Source organism: Aspergillus novofumigatus (assembly GCF_002847465.1).
Source record: "Aspergillus novofumigatus IBT 16806 chromosome Unknown P174scaffold_3, whole genome shotgun sequence".
Lineage (NCBI taxonomy): Eukaryota > Fungi > Ascomycota > Eurotiomycetes > Eurotiales > Aspergillaceae > Aspergillus > Aspergillus novofumigatus.
Window position 1 is genome coordinate 2,595,764 of NW_020194276.1, and position 20,962 is coordinate 2,616,725.

The following is a 20,962-nucleotide window of genomic DNA, read 5'->3' on the forward strand; positions in this document are numbered from 1 at the left end:
TATCCCAACAGTTTCATACGCCGATGGTGTCAGCGACTCTAGCTTTTGCTGAATGAAAATGACCTTAGATTGGAGCTCATATACGTACTACCAAATAAGATGCTTTCTACTGGCAGTTATCTCCAAATCGAGGGGCCCAGCCCTCAATCGGCAATCCATGTGATATACAGTACGCGCAAGAATCAATATTCAAGCGTAGTAGACTTCAGCGAAGGCAAAGAAATGGAGGGAAAAGCCCTTATTCTGGGGAGCTGCCAGTAGCTAAACTAATGCTACCTAAGTTCCCCGCCAGTCATCTCAAGAAGGATAGTATCTGGCTGCTGTGTCTAGCGGTGGAAAGTCTCCGGTGATTGAGCATAGCAGTCCTTGAGCGAATCGTCAATAAGACATCATCTTACTATCCAAATCATGATCGACGCTTCTCCATTTCATCCAAGGTCCAGCTAGATATCAAATTCATTCGTGCGCCGAAAAAGACAATAGACAGGGGCGTTCCTTAGCATGGATCCCCTCAAGGCAACATCATTTCTCAGTGGAGCTTGGTCAATATGCTACGTAGATAGTATGGATGTCGGTGACGTTACGAGTAGTTACAGAAGAGATTTGACATTGAATAACAGGCAAATATCTAACAGGAGCAGAATTTCCCAACTGTGCTCCTCCCCTTTCTTTGTATACTTAAGCCATAGACTTGATTATATGTAGATAAGACTGAGCTCTGCCTTATCAGATCTGAAGTGCAACCCCCATTTGGTGGAAATCATCAAAGGAAATCACCACGTTAGATCAGCAGAATTTGAGAGATCTTCGACATAAAATAACAAAATACATGGCACCTCAATCTATCAAAATGGTTTGATACAGTTCAGCCCTGTGGCCCTCCGGCTTTTCCTTGAGCGTGGATTACCGGGGTCTGCGGATAAAACCAGCAGTGGCCAGTGATCGTGAGCAAAACAGTCACCGCCAAAAAAAAGATAACACGTTTTGTCAGCCAAACTGCATCATTCTGCCCTCAGCGTCTGGGGCAAAGACCAACTACGCCTCTACAGGATAGACTGGACTTCGAATTTCCTTCTTTTCGCCCCAGAATGCTAGAATAGACATTTTCATTCGATAGACTTGTTGGGAGATCTCCTCTCTTGTATCGTTCTCTGTTGTTGGGTCCTTCTTTCGGATATTTATTGATCGATTTTCCCCTTCCTTCTAGACCCTTCCCGATTGCTATCTAGAGTCCTGCTATCCGAGTACTACTTACCTAACCTGGTCTACTACTACTGGTAACCTTTGTCCATCCGGCCACTTGGCATTCATGACTCGGTAGCCACGTTCTCTCTTTACATTTCTTCCCATTCTTTCTTCCTATCTCTCCTTTTCGTCTCCCTCTCTTTTGGCTTGTTCAGTTTTTCGAGGTGTGATTGACAATGGAGCGGCCTTTTCTACATTCTCCAGCAGAAGTGCTGGAGCACTTTGGAGTCTCAGAGCGCGGTGGTCTGTCTCAGGATCAGGTCTTGAAATCTAGGCAGAAGTATGGACCAAATGGTCAGTACTCCCCACCTCCACACTCAGCGCACAGAGTGATCCAAGCTGACCGGTGTTGATGAACGATGAAGCTCTCGCGGAAGAACCACCGACTCCTCTCTGGGAACTTGTGCTAGAACAATTCAAGGACCAACTGGTCCTCATCCTCTTAGGTTCCGCTGCTGTGTCCTTTGTGCTGGCTCTTTTTGAGGAAGGTGACGACTGGACAGCGTTTGTTGACCCTGTTGTGGTACGTTCTGCGAAACCCAGGTTGTACAAAGGTGGTGCTTTGAAGGATTGAGCTAATTGTAAATCTGCCAAACTTAGATTTTGACTATTCTGATCCTCAATGCTGTCGTCGGTGTCACGCAGGAGAGCAGCGCGGAAAAGGCAATTGCTGCTCTTCAAGAATACTCTGCAAACGAAGCGACAGTGGTTCGTGATGGCAAGACCCAGCGCATTAAGGCGGAAGATCTCGTTCCTGGAGATATCATCCACATCGGAGTTGGTGACCGCGTTCCGGCCGACTGTAGGCTGCTAGCTATTCAAAGCAACAGTTTCCGCGTTGACCAAGCGGTCCTGACGGGTGAAAGTGAGAGTGTCTCCAAGGATACTCGCACCATCAAGGATGAACAGGCCGTCAAGCAAGACCAGACAAATATCCTATTCTCGGGCACATCGGTTGTCAACGGCCATGCTACTGCCATTGTTGTGTTGACTGGTGCATCGACTGCTATTGGTGGCATCCACGAAAGTATCACGTCCCAGATCTCAGAGCCGACGCCACTTAAGCAGAAACTCAACGATTTTGGCGACATGCTGGCCAAGGTGATCACTGTCATCTGTGTTCTCGTCTGGGTGATCAACGTTGAGCACTTCAATGACCCGGCTCATGGAGGCTGGGCCAAGGGTGCCATTTACTATCTCAAGATTGCTGTTTCTCTGGGCGTGGCCGCCATCCCGGAAGGGTTGGCAGTGGTCATCACCACCTGTCTCGCTCTGGGTACGCGCAAGATGGCGGCTAAGAACGCCGTCGTTCGGTCTCTGCCGTCCGTCGAAACTTTGGGTAGCTGCAGTGTGATCTGCTCCGACAAAACTGGAACCTTGACTACTAACCAGATGAGCGTTGAAAAACTTGTTTATCTCAATGCGTCCGGTGATGACCTGGAGGAGATAGACGTCGAGGGCACAACCTTTGCTCCCGAGGGCAACCTCTCCCGTAATGGGAAGGTATTGCAGAACCTTGCTGTAACCTCGTCTACCGTCCGCCAGATGGCTGAAGTCATGGCAATTTGCAACGGCGCTACCCTTGCCCATGACCCCAAGAGTGGCACTTTCTCCTGCATCGGTGAACCTACTGAAGGAGCATTGAGGGTATTAGTTGAAAAGATCGGCACTGATGACTTGGCTACCAACGAAAAGGTGTTTAGACTGCCGGCTTCTGAGAGACTTCACGTTTCGAGTGCCCACTACGAATCACGTCTACCGCTGCTGGCTACATATGAATTTTCCCGCGACCGCAAGAGTATGTCTGTTCTCGTTACAAAGGACAAGGCTCAGAGGCTTCTGGTCAAGGGCGCCCCTGAATCGATCCTCGAACGCTGCTCCTACGTCCTTTTGGGATCTGATGGGCCCCGTGTCCCTCTCACCAAAGCGCACAGTGATCTTCTTGCTAGGGAAGTTGTCGAATACGGAAACCGTGGTTTGCGTGTCATTGCTCTGGCTAGTGTCGACGATATCGCGGATAACCCCCTCTTGCACAATGCCCAAACCACCGAGGAGTATGCTCAGTTGGAAAGGAACATGACTCTGATTGGCCTTGTTGGAATGCTGGACCCTCCCCGCACCGAGGTCGCCGACTCTGTGAAGAAATGCCGTGCCGCTGGTATTCGCGTGATCGTCATCACCGGTGACAACCGCAACACTGCTGAATCTATTTGCCGTCAAATTGGTGTCTTTGGTGAGGATGAGGACCTTACGGGAAAAAGTTTCACGGGCAGGGAATTTGACAGCCTCTCGGAAAGTGAAAAGCTCGAGGCCGTCAAGAAAGCGTCTCTGTTCTCACGTACCGAGCCAAGCCACAAATCCAAGCTGGTCGATCTTCTTCAATCCCTGGGCCATGTGGTTGCAATGACTGGCGATGGCGTCAACGATGCTCCTGCCTTGAAGAAGGCCGATATCGGTGTTGCCATGGGTACAGGAACGGATGTTGCTAAGCTGGCTGCTGATATGGTTCTGGCCGACGACAATTTTGCGACAATCACCGTGGCCGTTGAAGAGGGCAGATCAATCTACAGCAACACTCAGCAATTTATTCGCTATCTGATCTCCTCAAACATTGGAGAGGTTGTGTCTATCTTCTTGACCGCAGCTCTGGGCATGCCCGAAGCATTGATCCCTGTCCAGCTCCTCTGGGTGAACCTGGTCACTGACGGGTTGCCTGCTACCGCCTTGTCGTTCAACCCTCCTGACCATGATGTGATGAGACGCGCGCCCAGAAAGCGCGATGAGCGTCTTGTGGGTGGTTGGCTACTTTTCAGATACCTGATCATCGGCACATACGTCGGTGCTGCTACTGTTTTTGGTTACGTATGGTGGTTTGTTTATTATCCAGAGGGACCTCAGATCTCCTTCTGGCAGCTGGTAAGCCAATCGTTTCAGTGAGATCCTTTCATGTCTGTCTAACTCATATTTGCAGTCCCACTTCCACAAGTGCTCCACTCAATTCCCCGAGATCGGTTGTGAAATGTTCTCCAACGAGATGTCGCAGTCCGCATCCACTGTGTCGCTCTCAATCCTTGTGGTTATTGAGATGCTGAACGCCATGAACGCGCTCTCGTCCAGCGAGTCTCTCCTCGCCTTCCCTCTTTGGAACAATATGATGCTGGTGTACGCCATTATTCTGTCGATGACCCTCCATTTCGCCATTCTGTATATCCCATTCCTGCAGACATTGTTCTCTATTTTGCCGTTGAACTGGACTGAATGGAAGGCGGTTCTGGCGATTAGCGCTCCTGTTGTGTAAGTCTTGCCCTCATGCGTGCTCATTCGGAGTCTGGCTGTTGCTAACTGTTTCTGAAGGGCCATTGACGAGCTACTTAAATATGCTGAGCGCCGCCTGTATACTCTCCCTGCAAATGCAGGGGAGCAGCAGAATGGGACGGCATTCAAGCCCAAGAAGGCGTAGGCGTTGGCCGATGAAGTGACGACCAAGGGGCCTGTTGATGACTAGATATAGACAATGGCCTTTGCGAATTAGTCCTGTCATTCCCTTTTTCTTCTCTCGTGGGGCATCTGAAAGTATATATGTATAAATCTAGATGATCCTAACGTATAGAAATGATGAAACGACTTGACCCTGATGTGTGGTGATGAGTAGATACACTTTGATGCTTTGTGATTGTTGCCTCTGGATGCCTCAGGTCCATGTGGAGGAATCAGCGTCACGTTTCTGGGGAGGAAAAGAAAACATGCAAGCTCTCTACCACTTCAGCAAGCTCAGCCACCAACGTGCGTACGAACCGTGGAAGCTCACAATTGGCTTCTCCCTGAGAATTCACCGGTAGTTAACCTTAAAACCATTTCAACCACTACAAAATGCGGGGAAAAGACAAACAAACCCCCACAGTATCAATGCCAAGAGATGCTGGAAGTCTCTCGCTCCTCGGTCTTTGCGAGGAATGTCACCCCGACCTAAAACACCTGGGGGCATTTTGGGCCGCCCCTGTCCAATCAATGATCATCGATCCTTCCAGGAGTCTCAGGATGGAGACCACTCGCACGTTATCTGCGTGGCTTAGTGGTGGATTCTCTCCGACGACCCTTCCCCAGAGTGCGGAGAAACCGAAGTCCGGGGGATGAGGAAGTGAAGGTGTACTTGTTACGGAATGCACCATCGGGACCATGTTCACCTCTGGGGCAAGATGCTCTGATTCCCTGCTTGGCGAGTGGAATCTCCGCCGTTTTTTCGGCGAATTGCTTGAAGTCGTCAGGTCGTGATAGGCCGACCCTTTCGAGAGTCTCATACCGGAAAAGGAGCAGAATAGGACAGAATGCCGTTGACGAGGCCATGTGGTCTGTGGCTGCCGGGCGACTGTGACCTTGATAATGCCGCTACTACCAAGAGGAGCAATCATCTTCGCTTTGGGGGTAGCACGGCTGACGGCGTGCGGTAGTAGTACATAAAGGGTCTGGTTCGTCGAGGCGGCCCTGGTCACTGTTTCTCTTTTCCCCCTCACCTCATTCCCCTCTTTCTTCTTGCGTTTCTTTATGAAGGATTTCCTTTACAGGACACCATCAAGCCATTAACCTCCGCAATTGCTGAAATGGGGGTCGCTCAGCTTCTCAAATCCCGCTCGGCGCTCCGGGTGAACAATAAGAGTACCACCTCTGCAGCTACGCTCACCTTGCGTCAGAGTCTGTGGCCCCTCGCTCTGGTCACGATTCTCTTCTTTATGTGGGTGAGTCGGTGTCTGAACTGACTGACATATGACGAGTATATGCTGATCATGTTCCATATGTAAGGGTTTCGCCTATGGACTGCTAGATACTCTTAACAAGCATTTCCAAAATACACTTAACATCACTCGGACTCGTTCCTCCGGCCTTCAGGCCGCATATTTTGGGTATGATATGCCAGGTATATATTATCGAACCCATCGTGGAACTGACTGGTTGCAGGGCATATCCACTGGCATCGCTGGGTTACGCTAACTGGATTCTGCGTCACTACGGATACAAGGCCGTCTTTATCTTCGGACTGACCCTGTATGGCATTGGAGCGCTCTGCATGTGGCCGGCCGGCCTCAATCGGTCTTTTGGAGGTTTCTGCGCGGCTACCTTTGTCATCGGGTCGGGGCTGGGCTCTTTGGAGACCGCTGCCAATCCGTACCTCACCGGTTAGTAGAGATTATGGAAGAGGGGAAGGCAACTAGTTGTGCTAATCTGCACTCGATAGTCTGTGGACCGCCAAAGTACGCCGAATTGCGGATCAACCTTGCCCAGGCTTTCAATGGCATCGGCACCTGCGTCGCTCCAACCTTGGCCTCCTACGTCTTCTTCACTGATACCCAGGACGATGTAGCAGCCTTGAAGAGCGTGCAATGGGTCTACCTCGCCATCGGCATCTTCGTCTTCCTTCTTGCTGGGGTCTTCTACCTATCCAACATCCCCGAAGTCACCGATGAGGACATGGCCTTCCAGGTCGCTGAGACCCACGTCGACGAGCAAGAAAAGCCACTCTGGAAACAATATAAGCTGTTCCATGCCGCCCTGGCTCAGTTTACATACACCGGTGCCCAAGGTGCGTCAATTTTTTTTTTTGTATATAGCATACCGCTCCGTCTAACACACACAACAGTCGGCATCGCAGGCTACTTCATCAACTACGCCGTCGAAACCTGGCCCGGCACCTCGAGCGCCACGGGTTCCAAGTACCTCGCCGGCGCACAGGGCGCCTTCACCGTCGGCCGCTTCTCCGGTGCCTTGCTCATGAAATACATGCGTGCGCGCTGGGTCTTTCTTGTATATCTTTCGGGCGTGGTGGCGTTCCTCGCTGCGTCCATCACCCAAAGGGAGCAGAATGGAATGGGTATGCGCTCCCTTCCCTCCCCTTCCCTTCACTTTCGGAATGATATGATTCTGATTGATGATGATTCCAACAGCCATGCTTTTCGTCACCCTGTTTTTTGAGTCTGTTTGCTTCCCCACCATCGTCGCACTGGGCATCCGCGGTCTGGGCCGGCACTACAAGCGCGGGTCTGGCTTCATCGTCGGCGGCGTCTGCGGTGGTGCCGTCGTGCCGCCCCTCCTGGGCCATGTGGCCGATATGCACAACAGCACGGGCTTCGCCATGATTGTCCCCACGATGTTCATGGTCGCTGCGTGGACGTATGCCGTCGCCGTCAACTTTGTGCCTGCGTACCGCGATACGGTGGACAAGGTCGGCGACAGCCAGATCGGATTGATCGAGGGTGATGGAGCTGGCGTGATGAAGGACGTCGAGGCTCGGGGGATGGAGAAGCCGGCAGAGGTATCCGTCCAGGTTGAGCATTGATGATGGCAAATTGACGGTATATCTGTATTTCCGATGAATATAACGATGCCTTATGATCTATACCTAATGCGAATTGAATTGTTCCAATAAACATTAACGGCCGGTGTATGTCTATTGCGTAACAAGTTTTGACGAAATCTACTCTATCTATATATGAACATATGTATATGACGAAGTCAAACAAACAGAAGCAAAAAGCTTGAATGTGAACTGTCGACGTCTAGACAACAGGGGAATGAGTGCGCTGTGCGCTAAATATCATACTCCGTGCTCAATCGGGTACCAGCCCGAGCAGACAGAGAAAAAACGAAAATGAGTCAAAACTGAGGGTATCTCCATAGAGGGAATATGGTCGGAGGAAATGAAAGGCAGAAGAAGATATCAGCAGGTACAGAGGGAAGAGATTGCATCGGGAGAGAGACCGGATGAAGTGAAGGAAAGGAAACGAACAAAAATGAATGAAGTCGTGGCAGATGATGAAAAGCGTATACCGTTCGTATCTCCACCAAATCCAAAGTAATACAGGTATTCAAGAAAGCCGATGCCACATTGCCGCAAAAGGGGTATAAAGGCTAGTGCAAAACAAATAAATGATTCTATGAGAGGTCATTGGTCACCTGACATGGAACTTGTTCGTCTGTCCAATTCGATGTGCCGACACAAGATGAATCCTAGGGAGCCACAGCGTTTGTGGAGGTGACAACAACGGTCTTGCTGTCCCCGTCGCGCGAAGCTGGCGCATCTCCTGTGCCTGCTTTTGATACTTTCAGGGAGGAAGAGCGAGGGGCCGAAGTGGACTCGCGTCGATATCCGGCGCAGGGGCGAGCGATGGTTTTTGACAGTCGGCCGCTGAATTACTTGAACAGTCAAACGGCTTACTCTCTTCCTCCGGCCCGATGATAGCGTCCACTGGCGAGCCTGGATCCTCATCTGGACCCGAAAAAGTCTCTACTTCCTCAATATCCTCCTCTGCCATATCCTCCTCTTCTTCGATAATTTGACTTTTCCGCGTTGCAGCCCGAGCCTTGCTTGCACCGTGGGCCGAATCCATTGCAGCATTGTCGTGGGGGAATTCCGTTGCAGCCATGCCACCAGAGGCCATGAGATTCGCTGTGTGTAACATAGGACCTCTGAAGGCAGATTTTTTGCGCCTGGCAAACACAAGGCTGCTCGAGGGCGAGTAGAGTAACGGTGCGGGCGCTGCTTCGTTGAAAACAGATTGCATCCTTCCGTTCGCATCGTGGGTATCACGGAATCCATTGCTAGCATTCCGTACGAGGCGAATGTTACTGGGAAAGCGTGCAGAGGCACTGGGTGTCGTAGGAAGAACTTTGATCGAAGAGTGTGGGGATCTCGCAGGTCGGGCCGTCGGGGTCGATGCGGATCCAATGCTGTTTGAGGAAACAGAAGACGCCTTGGAGTGAGTGTGCGTATGATGAATGCTTCGTATGGATGATACAGAAGACGAGGTGGATTTGCGACCTCGTAGCCCCGTGGAGGATCGTCTGTACGAGCCCCTTGGCGTGATCGGAGACGGAGATAGAGAATTCCGATGGCTCGGATAGCCAGTACTCAGCGGCCGGGGTTGTCGCGGATATGAATGACGATTGTTGGAGTAGGAGGCGCTGCTTGGCGCAAGGCTACTGGCGTTGGATGCGCGCTTGATTTGCGTTGGAGTCGCCAGATCGCCAGCAGGAGGGATATTTGGTGAGGTTGGCGCTGGTTTCTTCCCAGCTTCTTGACCTTTCCCTGGGCTCAGTCTGTCGGAGAAGAACTTGCGATGCCCTCCCCCCGCTGATTTAGGATGAGGAGACTTTGTCCTCTTCGCAGATTCCATTAACCAATGTTTCAGCGATGCGAGCTGACTGATGATCGGGTATTGACGGCGTCCAGTTCGGCGCCTGAGGATACCATTGTGCTGTGCCAACTCCGGCTGCGACGCACTAGCATGCAGTGTGCTCGGTCGTCGCGTATTATCCTTTGGAGGGGGTACCGGCCGACGTCTTGTTGAGCTGCCAGATCGGACCGAGTCCTTGTCAATAGGTGGAGGAGGCGGCGGCGGCGCTGGGATGGTCAAATCCAAAGGCTGCAGGGGAACTGGCTCAGGGAGCATTGGCAACTCCGGGACAGCGAGTTGAGAGGGAAGACTGCGCCGGTCCCTTCGTCCTCGTTCCTGAAGCAATGTGCCCGGAGACGCATGTCCTTCCTCATCCACTTCAAGGAGTGCAGCAGAGATTTTCTCCAAACGGCTACTAGCGGCGCTGAGTCGTCGCAAGTTCTTTGCTTCCGCCTCTCGTTCTCGTCGTTTGCGCTCCCTCCGGACCTCTTTCCGCTGCTCTTTCTCGATTAGGAGAGCCCACCAGCCGGCGAGCGGGTCGCATCGTTGAGCAAGGACGCTCTCCATGACCTCGTCGACATTAACTCCAGCACTTTTCATCCGCTGGAGGGTAGTCCTTTCCAAGGGTGTCGAGAAAGGCGCTGGACGAGCGATCTTAAGAATTGCTTGCTGCTCCGGAGCATGCTCTGCGAGAAATGGATGAGCCAGTATATCGGCTAAGCTCGGTCGGATGAGAGGTCGCTTGGACAGGAGTAAGTTGATGAGGGCCTTGGCATCGTCGGGGAATTTATCACTGAAGACTGGCTCTTCGGTGAGAATCCTCTTCTTGGTGACTTGATCGTCGTCTTCGTCGAACGGCAGCTCCCCGGCGAGAAGCGCATAGAGGATGATGCCTAGACTCCATACGTCCACCTTCTCTCCGGCATACTTCTCGCCCTTCAGCATCTCAGGTGCACTATAACATATCGTACCACAGAAAGTCTGTAGGTAGCTTGCCTTGCCCTCATACTCTCGCGTAAAGCCGAAATCGCAGAGCTTGACGTTCTCGTGCTTATCCAGGAGGATGTTCTCCAACTTGAGATCGCGATGAACGCATGATCTGCTATGTACGTATGCGACAGCGCCCACTAGCTGTGTGAATATCCTCTTGACTTTGTCGACTGGGAGGGGACCATGGCGGAGAAGGTAGTTGTAGAGTTCATCACCTGCGCATCGTCTTGTCAGCTGTAGCCGATTGCATCACGGTGCAACGTTCCCTACCTGGGCAGTATTCGAGTACAAGCCAGACCAGCTTTTCTGTCACTATAACCTCATAGAGACGGGCGATATGCGGGTGGAGGAACTGGCGATGGTGATGAATCTCGCGTGGCAGGTTCGTATCCTCCCTGGGGGAGGACTTGAGCACAACCTATGGACGATGTGTTAGAATAGCTCTGCCTCTTATGTCTGCCGCGGGGTGAATTATACCTTGGAACCATTGGTGAGCTTGTGAGATGCAAGATAGACCTTGCCAAAGGAGCCTTTCCCAATCAGCCTTCCAAGGGTGTAGTTACCAACGGTTCGAAGGTCCTTTGACGAGAACTCCCTGGAAACAGATAGTTGATTAGTATCATAGGGCTTTGGCAGAGCTTGGGGAATAAAAGGGCAGCTTACTCCAATAACTCATGGTATGATTTGGCGAGCTATAGCGGCGAGACGCAATCGCCAATAGTCAGCAACTTTCATTTTCAACAGCAGCATAAGGCAAAAGTAAGCAGCATATCAAAGGTCCAGGGATTGAGAGGGGGAACATCAGGCCACATGAGAGACCGCATAATGACAGGGTTTGCAATAACTACAGCTAGTTGTGATGGTTTGGCCCAATAAAGTTTGAATGTGGGGTCTCGTAGAAGATGCGAGCCTTAGGTTGACCGTTTTATGATGCGTCCAAATATCAATGCCGGAAGACGAACCTTTTCCTTTTGTTTCTGGGATTGAACCTCCGCTCTTGTCCTGGCCGACGGCATGTGTTATGAGATCGTCTCCGCCTAATTTGGAGAATCCCGCGGAGATGATGTATGCACACGATGGGCCGTTCTGACGACGAAAGATGATCACGACGATGACCGCTTGGGACTGACATTCAACCCGAGGCGGGACAGGAGAGGAGTATCGCGATCAGGGGGACGAATGGAGACGAAGGACGAAGAAGTGTAGCAAAACAAGGAGTTTAATGCGATGGACGGCGGCGCGCAAGATGGCTGGCAGATCGCGGATCGCATAGACGGACGGACCGGGTAAGATGGAATCGAGATTGTTTAGCAGTTAGGGAATCGGCTATAGCTCGTTCAAGTCTCCGCAAAGTAGGAGAGACGCCTCGCAGAGGGATGTAAGAAGGACGCAAAAAATTCCCTTGTCCGGAGTGGAAATTTCGGGCCCAACAGGACGACGTGGAGGTGGAGGAGGATGGACGGAACGGCAGCTGTTTGTGGAAAAGGACCGGAAGGAGGTCGGAAATGACTTGAAGATGAGAAGCTCAGATATTATTATTAGTAAACAGACCGGAATATATTATGAAGATGGAAAGAGAAAGAGATTCTGTATAAAGACGACAAGAGGGGAAAATTGTCAAGAAAGGAGAAGAAGCTAGCAATGCATACCTATATCTATTGGATCTGGCGGAGAATAATATGATGAAACAAGAAGTTGGTTTGGTTCGAGTGTCAACGGACAAACTGATTTTGCATCGGCTTGGACAATGACTTGACTATTATTATTGGGATTTTCTTATCCTTCTGATTATCTAGCCAACAGACGGCCATCTGGAGGTATGTACCTTATTGTTATGACGATGACGATGAACCAGGGGAAGTGTTATTATTAAACTGGTTAGTTGCTTTTTAAGAAATCTACAGAGTACCAATTGTCTACTGCATTCGGGCTGTACGCACAATTTCACACAAGTCAATTGTCGGACAATACATTATTATTCATTCATTATGGAACCGCTGACAGCCAGTAAAACAACAAACAGACCATGATGCTCATTTGCAGGTGGGAACGTGCGCCGTTTCGACTTTCGAGTCTTTCGGCATCGACATCATCGTCATCAACAACCCAATATCGATCACCCGACGAGTTTGAGGGCCTCATACACGAGGGTTCCTTACAGGAGCGGTCAGATCTTCGCTTTGCGTCTACGTATCGGGTATAGAATGTGATTCCCTGACTATACTGATATCATCACTGAGTAAGTGGCTCTCAGTGCTACTCGTGTGGTCGATAAACGAGCCCCTGAATGGCAGATAGATAAATTACGATGACGACGGCTTGCGGCTGGTCCTAACGGTGGGTGGTGACATGGGCCACTCCCCGTTTTCTAGAACACTTCCTAGCCTCCAGACACGGGAAGTGCTCGCTTGCGTTTTGAACTAACGAATGATTAGAATTTATTGCGCGAGTAATCTAAACCCATTCCCGTTCAAAGATAGCTGGGAGCTGCGTATTGCTCCGAAGTGTCATAAAATGAAAATCAACGACCTGGGGTATAAATTGGCAAGACTTCCAGCCCAGCCTACGACCTTGGATAATACGAACAGCGTGCTATTTTGGATATCCATCCACCATAATTAGAGCATCAATTCGTCTCTTGCCACCAGGGAAGACTTTCCATGTGTTGAGCTGCCCGGTGGCTGGCGCATAATGCAGGATCTACGCTGCTCAGGCCCTCTTCTCCTTGGAATGCGAGAGATACCAGCCCAGCAAACGAGTGTAGAAGATCTTGCATTGACCGTTAGAACAAGCCTCTTCTTCTATGTTGTAGGAGCTCTGGGATCTTACCTGGAGGCTCACCAATGCCTTTCCCAAACCCGCCGATAATGTGCTGTGTCTTCTCGAGCAGATATCGCCGGTTGCGCTGCTGGTCGATAAGAGATAGTCGGTTCATCATCTAGTCCTGTTAGTAGTGTTCAACATCGCAAGATCGGTAAATACTTACTACGAGCGTACCCGCGTTCCAAAGCGAGTAACATGTATCCGCATATTTGTTGCATCGCCCATTGAAGCCTGCCCAAAGCAGAGATTCCTCTGCGGGCGGGGGTAGGTTAGGAAGCACGGCAATCTTCTCATCGAGAGCGAGGTTGCTTGTAGCTTGATGTAAACTATCACTCTGGTCAGGTGAGCCATCATCTTCCTCGTCCGACTCCTCTTCACCCAAATCAGACGTCTGTCTGGAGACGAGCCATTTGAGCAAATGCTCGAATTCCCGACTCCCGGGAGAAAGGAGCGCCGTGTGTCTCTGCTCCTTCGAAAGACGGCAAAGGAAAGTTAGAGCGCCAATGGCACAATAGGTCAGGCCAGCTGTTTCTAGTCAGAATCAGTCGCTTATGGCAGAGTCCATTGCACGTACAGTGGGATTCACGAAAGGGCGCTTCCGACATTCCCCCGTCATATGTCTATCAGATCCAAGTATCAGCATTCGCAGCCATAACCCAATACCTAAGAGTCTTCGGACCTGGCAAGCCTGAATGAATTCCACGAGCCGGCCCACATCAATATCGCTCACACCCTCAAGGCCTCTCCCGCTCCTCCCTCGAAGAATATATCGCGTCCCAGCTGCGCAGCAGCAGAACCGCAAGTCGCGACCACCTTTGACCTCTCCCCGGGGGCCGAGCACTTCTCCGAAACTGCCATCCTCACGTTGAAGTTTGGGCAACCATTGAAGACATTCGGTCCGCTTCACCCTCGACAGGTCATCGCCCAGGATGAGCAGCAATACCAGCGCAAAGAATGTGGCCGGGACATTCGCCGGGTCCCAAGCTTCGTTCTCCGAAGTGCGCTTGTCAATCCCAAAATCTGTCCCCGTGAACCCGCGGAAACCCCCCGATGGAACCTGGCAGTGATAGAGCCAGTCTATGTAACCTTTTCGTTCTTCGGCGGTGATCTTGCTGTCGAGGACGCCTAGAATGTCCAGTCCGGAGATTGTGAAGAAAGCGAGGAGCATGCGATTGGAGTCATTGGAGGTGTACTGGTGGGGGAGGAATGTCTTGAGACAACGGAGGTAGTATTTGATGTGACGTTCCTTGTTAAAGACAGCCTCGGTCATGTTGCCGGACTTGACAAATATCGCATCTGCTTGCTAGTCAGATCAAGGTAAAAATAAGAACTAGCAAAGGGGTGAGTTCCTTGAGTCCGTGGCTCTGAATTGCGCTTCATTGTTATCATTATTATTTTGCGGGCGGCCTCCGGACTTAACAGCGGCAACCCCACAAGATGGATCCAGACATCGGAAAAAAAGTAGCGGCAGATACAAAGTCAAGAACATGTACAATAGCATCGATTGAGCTCAGATTTATTCGCAGCGACTGCTGTGACTTGTATATAGAATACTATTATTTCATCTTCTCTATTCTCCTCTAACATGGCTCTTCTCTCCTCCAAGACGCTCATTCAGGCACACGCCCTATTTCTGTTTGTTCTGGCCGTGTACCTCACCAGATCACCAAGCACAGTCACCGAATCAGACATTGTCTTCATGATAGGAGAAGTCCTACAGATCGTACGTCCGAAGATTCTCTAATCTCATTTCTGCCGAAATCCTGCGTCATCAAACTTCAAACTGACAGAGTTGTTGCAACGACACCAACAGGATGCAGCCCCGTCTTTTTCCCGTCCTCAATCCCCCTTCGCGCTATGCGGCATCCTCCTCATCGCCGACGCCCTCGTCGACCTGATCATCGTCGCTAAAATCCCCCGGGTCAACGAGCTCGTCGCCATGGCCCAAGCGGCCAGAAGCCAATCTGCCACACCCATGTCCAGCGCGATGCAAAACCCCTTCGCGGCGCGCCTCGCCGCCCTCTACTCGGAGATCTGGACTTTGCTTTCCGCAGCCCGGTTCTGTCTGTTCTTTGCTGTCTCGTTCTTCATCTACCAGAGTAAACCGGATGCTTGGGGTGTGGGTGCGGGTGCCGCGCGCAAGACAGGCGGGTATGGGTCGGTAGAGGTGACGTCTGGCTTGGACCAGCTGAAGAATAGGGTTGTATTTACGTATGGGTTTATGGAGATGATGTTCTGGCTTTGGGTAAGTCTTGTCCGCCTGCTGGCCACGCTGGTTGTGGAAGCCTTCATTGAGTTGTGCTGATCCGTGGTAGATTTTCATCACTCTCCGCGAAGAGCGCCAGGAAATAGCTGCTCGTTTCGTGGAACGAGAAGAATAGACGGTGGTATTCCGTTGTTCGGTTGATGCGGATTGGGTGCAGGCGTTGCACATAATCTACAGAGCACCATATACTGAAGAATGACAATGAATTCTTCGATTGCCCAGCAATTATGACATATTACAGCGAAAATCCAGTTTGCGGACAATTAAGCTAGCATATGCGTTCAAAGCAGAACAGTTCTCCTCAAGATCCTATTAAAGTCACAAGACAAGTTGAAGCTTTGCGGAAATAGGGTCACAATATAAGCACTTGTTGCCATATGCACTTCTTTTCCCATAAACCGTTCAGCTTGTGCTTGTATTTCGTCAAGAATGACAAACAGTCCAGCCATGACGCGAATCCCATGGCCCCTAAGCGAGCAAGCCGAAAGCCGCAAGCGCCGCACCGACAGCCGCAATGTGACCAATGTCCTTGTGCTGAGCAACGGCAGCCCCGGTACTGGTGTTGGTGGCCGAAGTAGCAGACGAGGTCGCGGAGCCAGTGGTAGAAGTGGCTGTGGTGGAAGTGGTTGCAGTTGCAGCGGTCTGGGAGGCGTTGGACTCGGTGGAAGAACTAGATGTGCTTGTAGAGGATCCAGAGGACGTGCCAGTGGCAGATTGAGTTGTGTTTGAGCAGCTGGGAGACTGAGGCATGTTGGTCACACCGGCGGTTCTGCATATACGGTTCGCAAACTCGACGGCGGCTGTGGGAAAGAATGGGTGAGCGTCTTCTGTAGTCTAATGTAGAGGAGGAGAATCAAGGGTCATGTGTAGGCGTGCAGAGTGCCGAGAACAGCAAGGACGAGAACTTACCCTGCTGCTGGTCCGGAGCGCAAGATTGGAGAACGCAGCATGAAATACCCGAAATGAAGGACGAGTCGGTGCAGATGCACTTCACGTCAAGACCGCAGTTGGCTGGGATGGAATTCGTAGCGCATGATTTCTATCTCAGGTCATCAGTAATAGGTACCAATCACTCCGCACAGAAGAAACAACTTTGTAGTATGGTGAACACATAAATGAGAGGCGACACTTACAGCACAATCCGGCAGACCGTCAAGGCCCTGGGCAGCTGCCATGCTCAGGCAAGCCGCAAGAGCAAGGGAGACAGAGTAAAGCTTCATTATGAGGATTTGGCTAAGATGCTCGATTGAAATAAATCGTGCTAGGAACGTAGGATCATGTACCTCAAGACGGGCTTAGAGTAAGATCTGTTGGGAGAAGATGAAGGTGTAGAAGCGTGGGTGAGGGGACAAGATCAGAAAGAGTAGAAACAAGATGGGAGTGGTTGGTAACTGGCGCGACGATCTCGCAGTAAGCTGATGAATGTCTGAATGTGCAGCCTATCTAGTATGCAGCGAATAATAATCATGCCTGGGAAGGGATGTGTGGTACCTCTCTGATGGTTAGTTTATTTTCTAGTTCCTTCCAGTTTTCCATTGCTTTCCCCACTTCAGGTGCGATTGATTAAGCCTTCATAGTCGAATTGAACTACTAGATAATAACTGTTCTAGAGTCTAGACTCCTTGTTGTTATTCATGCCTATCTGAGTTATCCTTATGGTTGTTAATCTGCAAGAATTAAGTTCATAGGCCGAAGTGAATATGTAGCTTTCGCATACTTTTTACTGTTTCTCCGAAGGATCATTTATGGCGCCTGGAACATGGTTTCTACAGTACCTTACTTGTATGAGACACGGGCCAGCTCTTTGTGACAGAATTTAATGGCAGATTAATTGCTAATATCAGCCTATGATGGGAAACACACTCACAATCCTGTAAAGGACCGTCACTTAGGAGATACTCCCTGAGTGTTCCAATGTTATGACCCCATCCTCCTGCACTGGGACCCTGGCTCGTCATGGTTCATCATGAACTAGTCCCTCAGCTCGACTCCACCGGCCGCCTATTTTGCTCAGAAATCTGGCCCATCCCCAGATTCTACTTAGCCATTAGCCTATCAAAAGAGCCGTGAAATCACTAGCCTGGACTCCTGGACCCCCTTGGAGCCACCAAGCCCGAGGTTTCTCCCTCTCCCGGAATTCCCAGTTGCTCCACCCAAAATTCGTCACCAGTCTCAGACACTTTTGCCCCGTCCTTGACCATCTGACGAGGAAACATTCATTAGACTACCGGATCCTTATAGCAACTCTTGGCAAAGGATGCAATGAATTGCTATCATCGTTCTGTCAAGGCTCAAGTCAAATGTCTTTAGGCTCATTTCTGTGCTTTACCAGTCCACAGTACCCTTTCTGATGGTCATCGCTGAACTCATAGCTGCAAAGAGTCCATATTTGGTCTTCACTCAACATGTACTCCGTAAAACATGTAGATACTGCTATCACAGCGTACCTTACAATGACCATCTGTCCAGTAGGTATGGAGTATTTTGGCTTCCTGCGGAGGAATGCTGCGCCACCTCCCAACAGGCATTGATCCATGACACCTGGGAAGGATATATAGAGTACAGTGGCGTAGAGACCTTGACATCGGGTATCAAATGTCAATATTAAGAAATAACCATAAGGTACAGCAAAAACAAGCAGGCAATACTATAGTTTTGCGTTGGTCACTATGGCTGGGCAAAGAAATTCCGTATCAGGTGATCCTGCGGGAGCTCTGCAAACAGCCGCGACCACGAATTCAGTCCCTCATGCTCCTGCTGATCGACACTGCAGAGGATTCCCTGGCGTTCTGCTCTTTGAAGGATCAATAATTCATAAATGCACCCTTCTCCTGTGACATAGAACGCGTCACACTCACAATTCGAAGATAGACAGCTTAGGCTTTTACTCTCGCCTCGGCAGAAATTTCGCATTTATCAACCGAACTCCTTATTCTACAATTTCAGTCATTATTATAATGTGTATCACAACGACTGTTGGTCGCTGATTCAAGCCTCTAGCCAGGCACAAGCCCGTGTTACCCCGTAATATTATCTACCTATCTGTTCGCCCCGGCACAAGCCAGTGAGCATTGCTTTGATTGACATACCTTCCGCCCTTCACTCCCTATCAATATGGGTCTAGGTGTGCTCGAGGACAAGGTACTCGACCATGTCCCTGGTAAGTTCTTTAACAGAAAAACTTGTACAATCGGAACCACCATTTTTGATACATTCTGGCTAGGTACATCCTATATCCTCGAAGATGAAAGGAATGATCAGACCGCTCTCGATTCGCGCCTCAAGTACGATCGCTCAGGCGACGTTCCTATACTTCTAGTGCCACAGCCAAGCGATGACCCGAACGATCCTCTGGTAGGTAGAAAAAGGTACGATTGGCAAAGCTCGATACTGAGAACCGCCTCTAGAATTGGCCGTTATGGTGGCGCGATGTAATCCTATTCGCGCTTTGCTTCGTTTCAGTACTCTGTGCAACAACTAGCTCGCTCATGGCCGCCAACACTGTGACCATTGCTCTTCACTATGGGAAGAGTTTCACGTCCGTTGCTCTCCTCACTGGCTACCACCTCTGTGGTGTAGGTGTCGCTGGTGTGCTAATCGTACCGACTGCACGAGTCTGGGGCAAGCGGCATCTTTTCATCCTTGGAAATATTCTGATGGTCGTGAGCTGCGCATGGGCTGGGGGAAGTGGCCAGAATTATCAGAGCCTTCTCTGGGCCCGGATCTTACAAGGAGTCGCATTGGCTCCATTCGAAGCTTTGACGAATGCCTGTGTTGGTGATCTATTCTTTGTCCATGTAGGTTCCATCTGCGCTACCTCACGGATTTCGACTGACCATTACGCCAGGAACGGGGCAAGCGGATGGCCTTGTCGAATGTTGCCGTCTTCGGCGCCGCCTTCCTCACACCGGTTTTGGCTGGCAAGATCACACATTCGCTTAGTTGGCAATGGACGTTTTACCTAGTGGCAATCTTTACCGCTGCTTGTCTGCCCATGACATTCTTCCTAATACCCGAGACGGCCTTCAGACGCGCCGACCATTTCAACACAGACTTTGAGCATGTCGACGACCGCCTTGATGGAAGCCAGTCACATACGCAACTGCAGCCCGCCGGATATGCGACTTCTGAAGTAAGCCAGATCTCTGGAGAGCAGAAGCAATCCGTACCTGGGACCAACGAGAAGTCGCAAGGAGAATCCTCTCGAGGAGAAAATGGCGCCGGTCAGGAACCTACGATTCCTCGCAAGGCCACGTACTGGGCGACTCTGAAGCTATTCAATGGACGGAAGACAGACGAGGCCTTTTTCAAACTGCTTTTGAGACCATTTCCCCTATTCTTCCATCCTGGCATCCTCTGGGTAAGTCCTTTCCTCTCCCACAATTCCTATGTGACGGCTATTTCTGACTCCCACAGGCTTGCTTGATACAAGGCGTTATCATTGGTTGGACTGTCTTCATCGGTGTTGTCCTGGCTGCCATCTTCCTGGGCCCTCCTCTATGGTTCAATGAGGTTCAGACAGGATATCTCTACACAGGCGCCTTCATCGGCTCTATCTTAGGCCTGATTCTGTCTGGCATCCTGTCCGATTCGTTGAACAAGGTCATGATAAAACTCAACAAAGGCAAATACGAACCCGAGTTCCGTATTTTGCTAGTTATCTTCCAACTGATCTTCAGTGGCGCTGGTCTCTACGGGTTTGGGATTGTGGCAGAGGACGTGGACCGATATGGATGGCTTGTGCCGGACGTCTTCTTTGCTTTTGTTATCATAGGAATGGTCATGGGTGCTGTCGCGAGCGCCTTGTACATTGTCGATGCACACCGTGAGTTGGAGCCTTCTGCCATACGACAAAGCCTGCGGAAACTGTTGCTGATGACGTTTGATACAGGTCAAATCGCCGTTGAAGCGTTCACGTGCTTATTGATCTTCAAGAACATTTTCAGTTTCGTTCTGACATTTTTCGCATATGACTGGCTCATAAAAAATGGTATCAGACCGGCATTCCTAGCTATCTCCAGCATCCAGGTGGGCGTCTGTCTCTTGAGCATTCCCATGTGTGAGTATTCCTTTCGAGCTACTCGAAGCTTTTGCATCTGCAGCTAACTAAACCACTCAGATATTTTCGGGAAACGAAATCGGTCATTCTTCACGCGTTACAACATTTTGAAGAAGCTGCATCTCTGGTAATCCTTGGCGGATGATTTACGATAGAACGGGGGTAATGCCTGCGCGATGTCGTTTTATAACACCCTAATGAGTCGCCATGTGCGCGCACTACACTAATCTTAATCTCTCAATCTGAAGCCTTGTTACGAGTATTATTATCACCTCTGGTTCATGTGTAAAATAACCACTCGGAACGAAAAGCGGCGTGCATCCGAATCTATGCTTCAATCGAGCGGATTCGCTTGTGACATCGACGTAGATCAGACTGGTTAAGTCGGGGAACCGCCAAAAATGAGAGATAGTG

The 20,962-nt window shown here is 50.4% G+C and overlaps 8 protein-coding genes across 8 annotated transcripts; 4 read left to right on the forward strand and 4 right to left on the reverse strand.

The window, feature by feature from the left end:
* Nucleotides 1–982: 982 nt before the first annotated feature.
* P174DRAFT_440311 (calcium-transporting ATPase) lies at nt 983–4,878 on the forward strand. The gene is made up of 5 exons (XM_024827026.1): nt 983–1,539; nt 1,611–1,768; nt 1,846–4,161; nt 4,217–4,539; nt 4,600–4,878. The coding sequence occupies exons 1-5, from the start codon at nt 1,422–1,424 to the stop codon at nt 4,703–4,705; spliced, it is 3,021 nt and encodes a 1,006-aa protein (XP_024684303.1). The 5' UTR covers nt 983–1,421; the 3' UTR covers nt 4,706–4,878.
* Nucleotides 4,879–4,903: 25 nt separating this feature from the next.
* Nucleotides 4,904–5,738, reverse strand: P174DRAFT_140886 (uncharacterized protein). The gene has a single exon (XM_024821129.1). It carries the CDS (start codon nt 5,652–5,654, stop codon nt 5,202–5,204), a length of 453 nt encoding a protein of 150 aa, XP_024684304.1. The 5' UTR covers nt 5,655–5,738; the 3' UTR covers nt 4,904–5,201.
* A 12-nt stretch (nt 5,739–5,750) lies between these two features.
* Nucleotides 5,751–7,647, forward strand: P174DRAFT_440313 (putative l-fucose permease). The gene is made up of 5 exons (XM_024827027.1): nt 5,751–5,978; nt 6,043–6,143; nt 6,199–6,416; nt 6,476–6,820; nt 6,878–7,647. The coding sequence occupies exons 1-5, from the start codon at nt 5,844–5,846 to the stop codon at nt 7,207–7,209; spliced, it is 1,131 nt and encodes a 376-aa protein (XP_024684305.1). The 5' UTR covers nt 5,751–5,843; the 3' UTR covers nt 7,210–7,647.
* A 692-nt stretch (nt 7,648–8,339) lies between these two features.
* On the reverse strand, nt 8,340–11,076 carry P174DRAFT_430051 (non-specific serine/threonine protein kinase; the record flags this gene model as incomplete). The annotated part of the gene is made up of 4 exons (XM_024825605.1): nt 8,340–10,615; nt 10,671–10,818; nt 10,878–11,038; nt 11,064–11,076. 4 exons carry the CDS (start codon nt 11,074–11,076, stop codon nt 8,340–8,342), a joined length of 2,598 nt encoding a protein of 865 aa, XP_024684306.1.
* A 1,764-nt stretch (nt 11,077–12,840) lies between these two features.
* Nucleotides 12,841–14,598, reverse strand: cdc43 (protein geranylgeranyltransferase type I subunit CDC43). Its single transcript, XM_024823352.1, has 5 exons — nt 13,903–14,598; nt 13,798–13,843; nt 13,387–13,748; nt 13,230–13,338; nt 12,841–13,169 (listed from the first exon to the last, which is right to left on the reverse strand). The coding sequence occupies exons 1-5, from the start codon at nt 14,491–14,493 to the stop codon at nt 13,027–13,029; spliced, it is 1,251 nt and encodes a 416-aa protein (XP_024684307.1). The 5' UTR covers nt 14,494–14,598; the 3' UTR covers nt 12,841–13,026.
* Nucleotides 14,599–14,687: 89 nt separating this feature from the next.
* Nucleotides 14,688–15,761, forward strand: P174DRAFT_141680 (uncharacterized protein). Its single transcript, XM_024821131.1, has 3 exons — nt 14,688–14,946; nt 15,037–15,468; nt 15,539–15,761. Exons 1-3 carry the CDS (start codon nt 14,809–14,811, stop codon nt 15,602–15,604), a joined length of 636 nt encoding a protein of 211 aa, XP_024684308.1. The 5' UTR covers nt 14,688–14,808; the 3' UTR covers nt 15,605–15,761.
* Nucleotides 15,762–15,957: 196 nt separating this feature from the next.
* P174DRAFT_511417 (CFEM domain-containing protein) lies at nt 15,958–17,047 on the reverse strand (the record flags this gene model as incomplete). The annotated part of the gene is made up of 3 exons (XM_024831787.1): nt 16,623–17,047; nt 16,399–16,528; nt 15,958–16,316 (listed from the first exon to the last, which is right to left on the reverse strand). Exons 1-3 carry the CDS (start codon nt 16,707–16,709, stop codon nt 15,958–15,960), a joined length of 576 nt encoding a protein of 191 aa, XP_024684309.1. The 5' UTR covers nt 16,710–17,047.
* A 1,456-nt stretch (nt 17,048–18,503) lies between these two features.
* On the forward strand, nt 18,504–20,830 carry P174DRAFT_141711 (putative MFS transporter). Its single transcript, XM_024821132.1, has 7 exons — nt 18,504–18,649; nt 18,713–18,843; nt 18,897–19,286; nt 19,337–19,849; nt 19,906–20,314; nt 20,381–20,548; nt 20,609–20,830. The coding sequence occupies exons 1-7, from the start codon at nt 18,604–18,606 to the stop codon at nt 20,677–20,679; spliced, it is 1,728 nt and encodes a 575-aa protein (XP_024684310.1). The 5' UTR covers nt 18,504–18,603; the 3' UTR covers nt 20,680–20,830.
* Nucleotides 20,831–20,962: the final 132 nt, after the last annotated feature.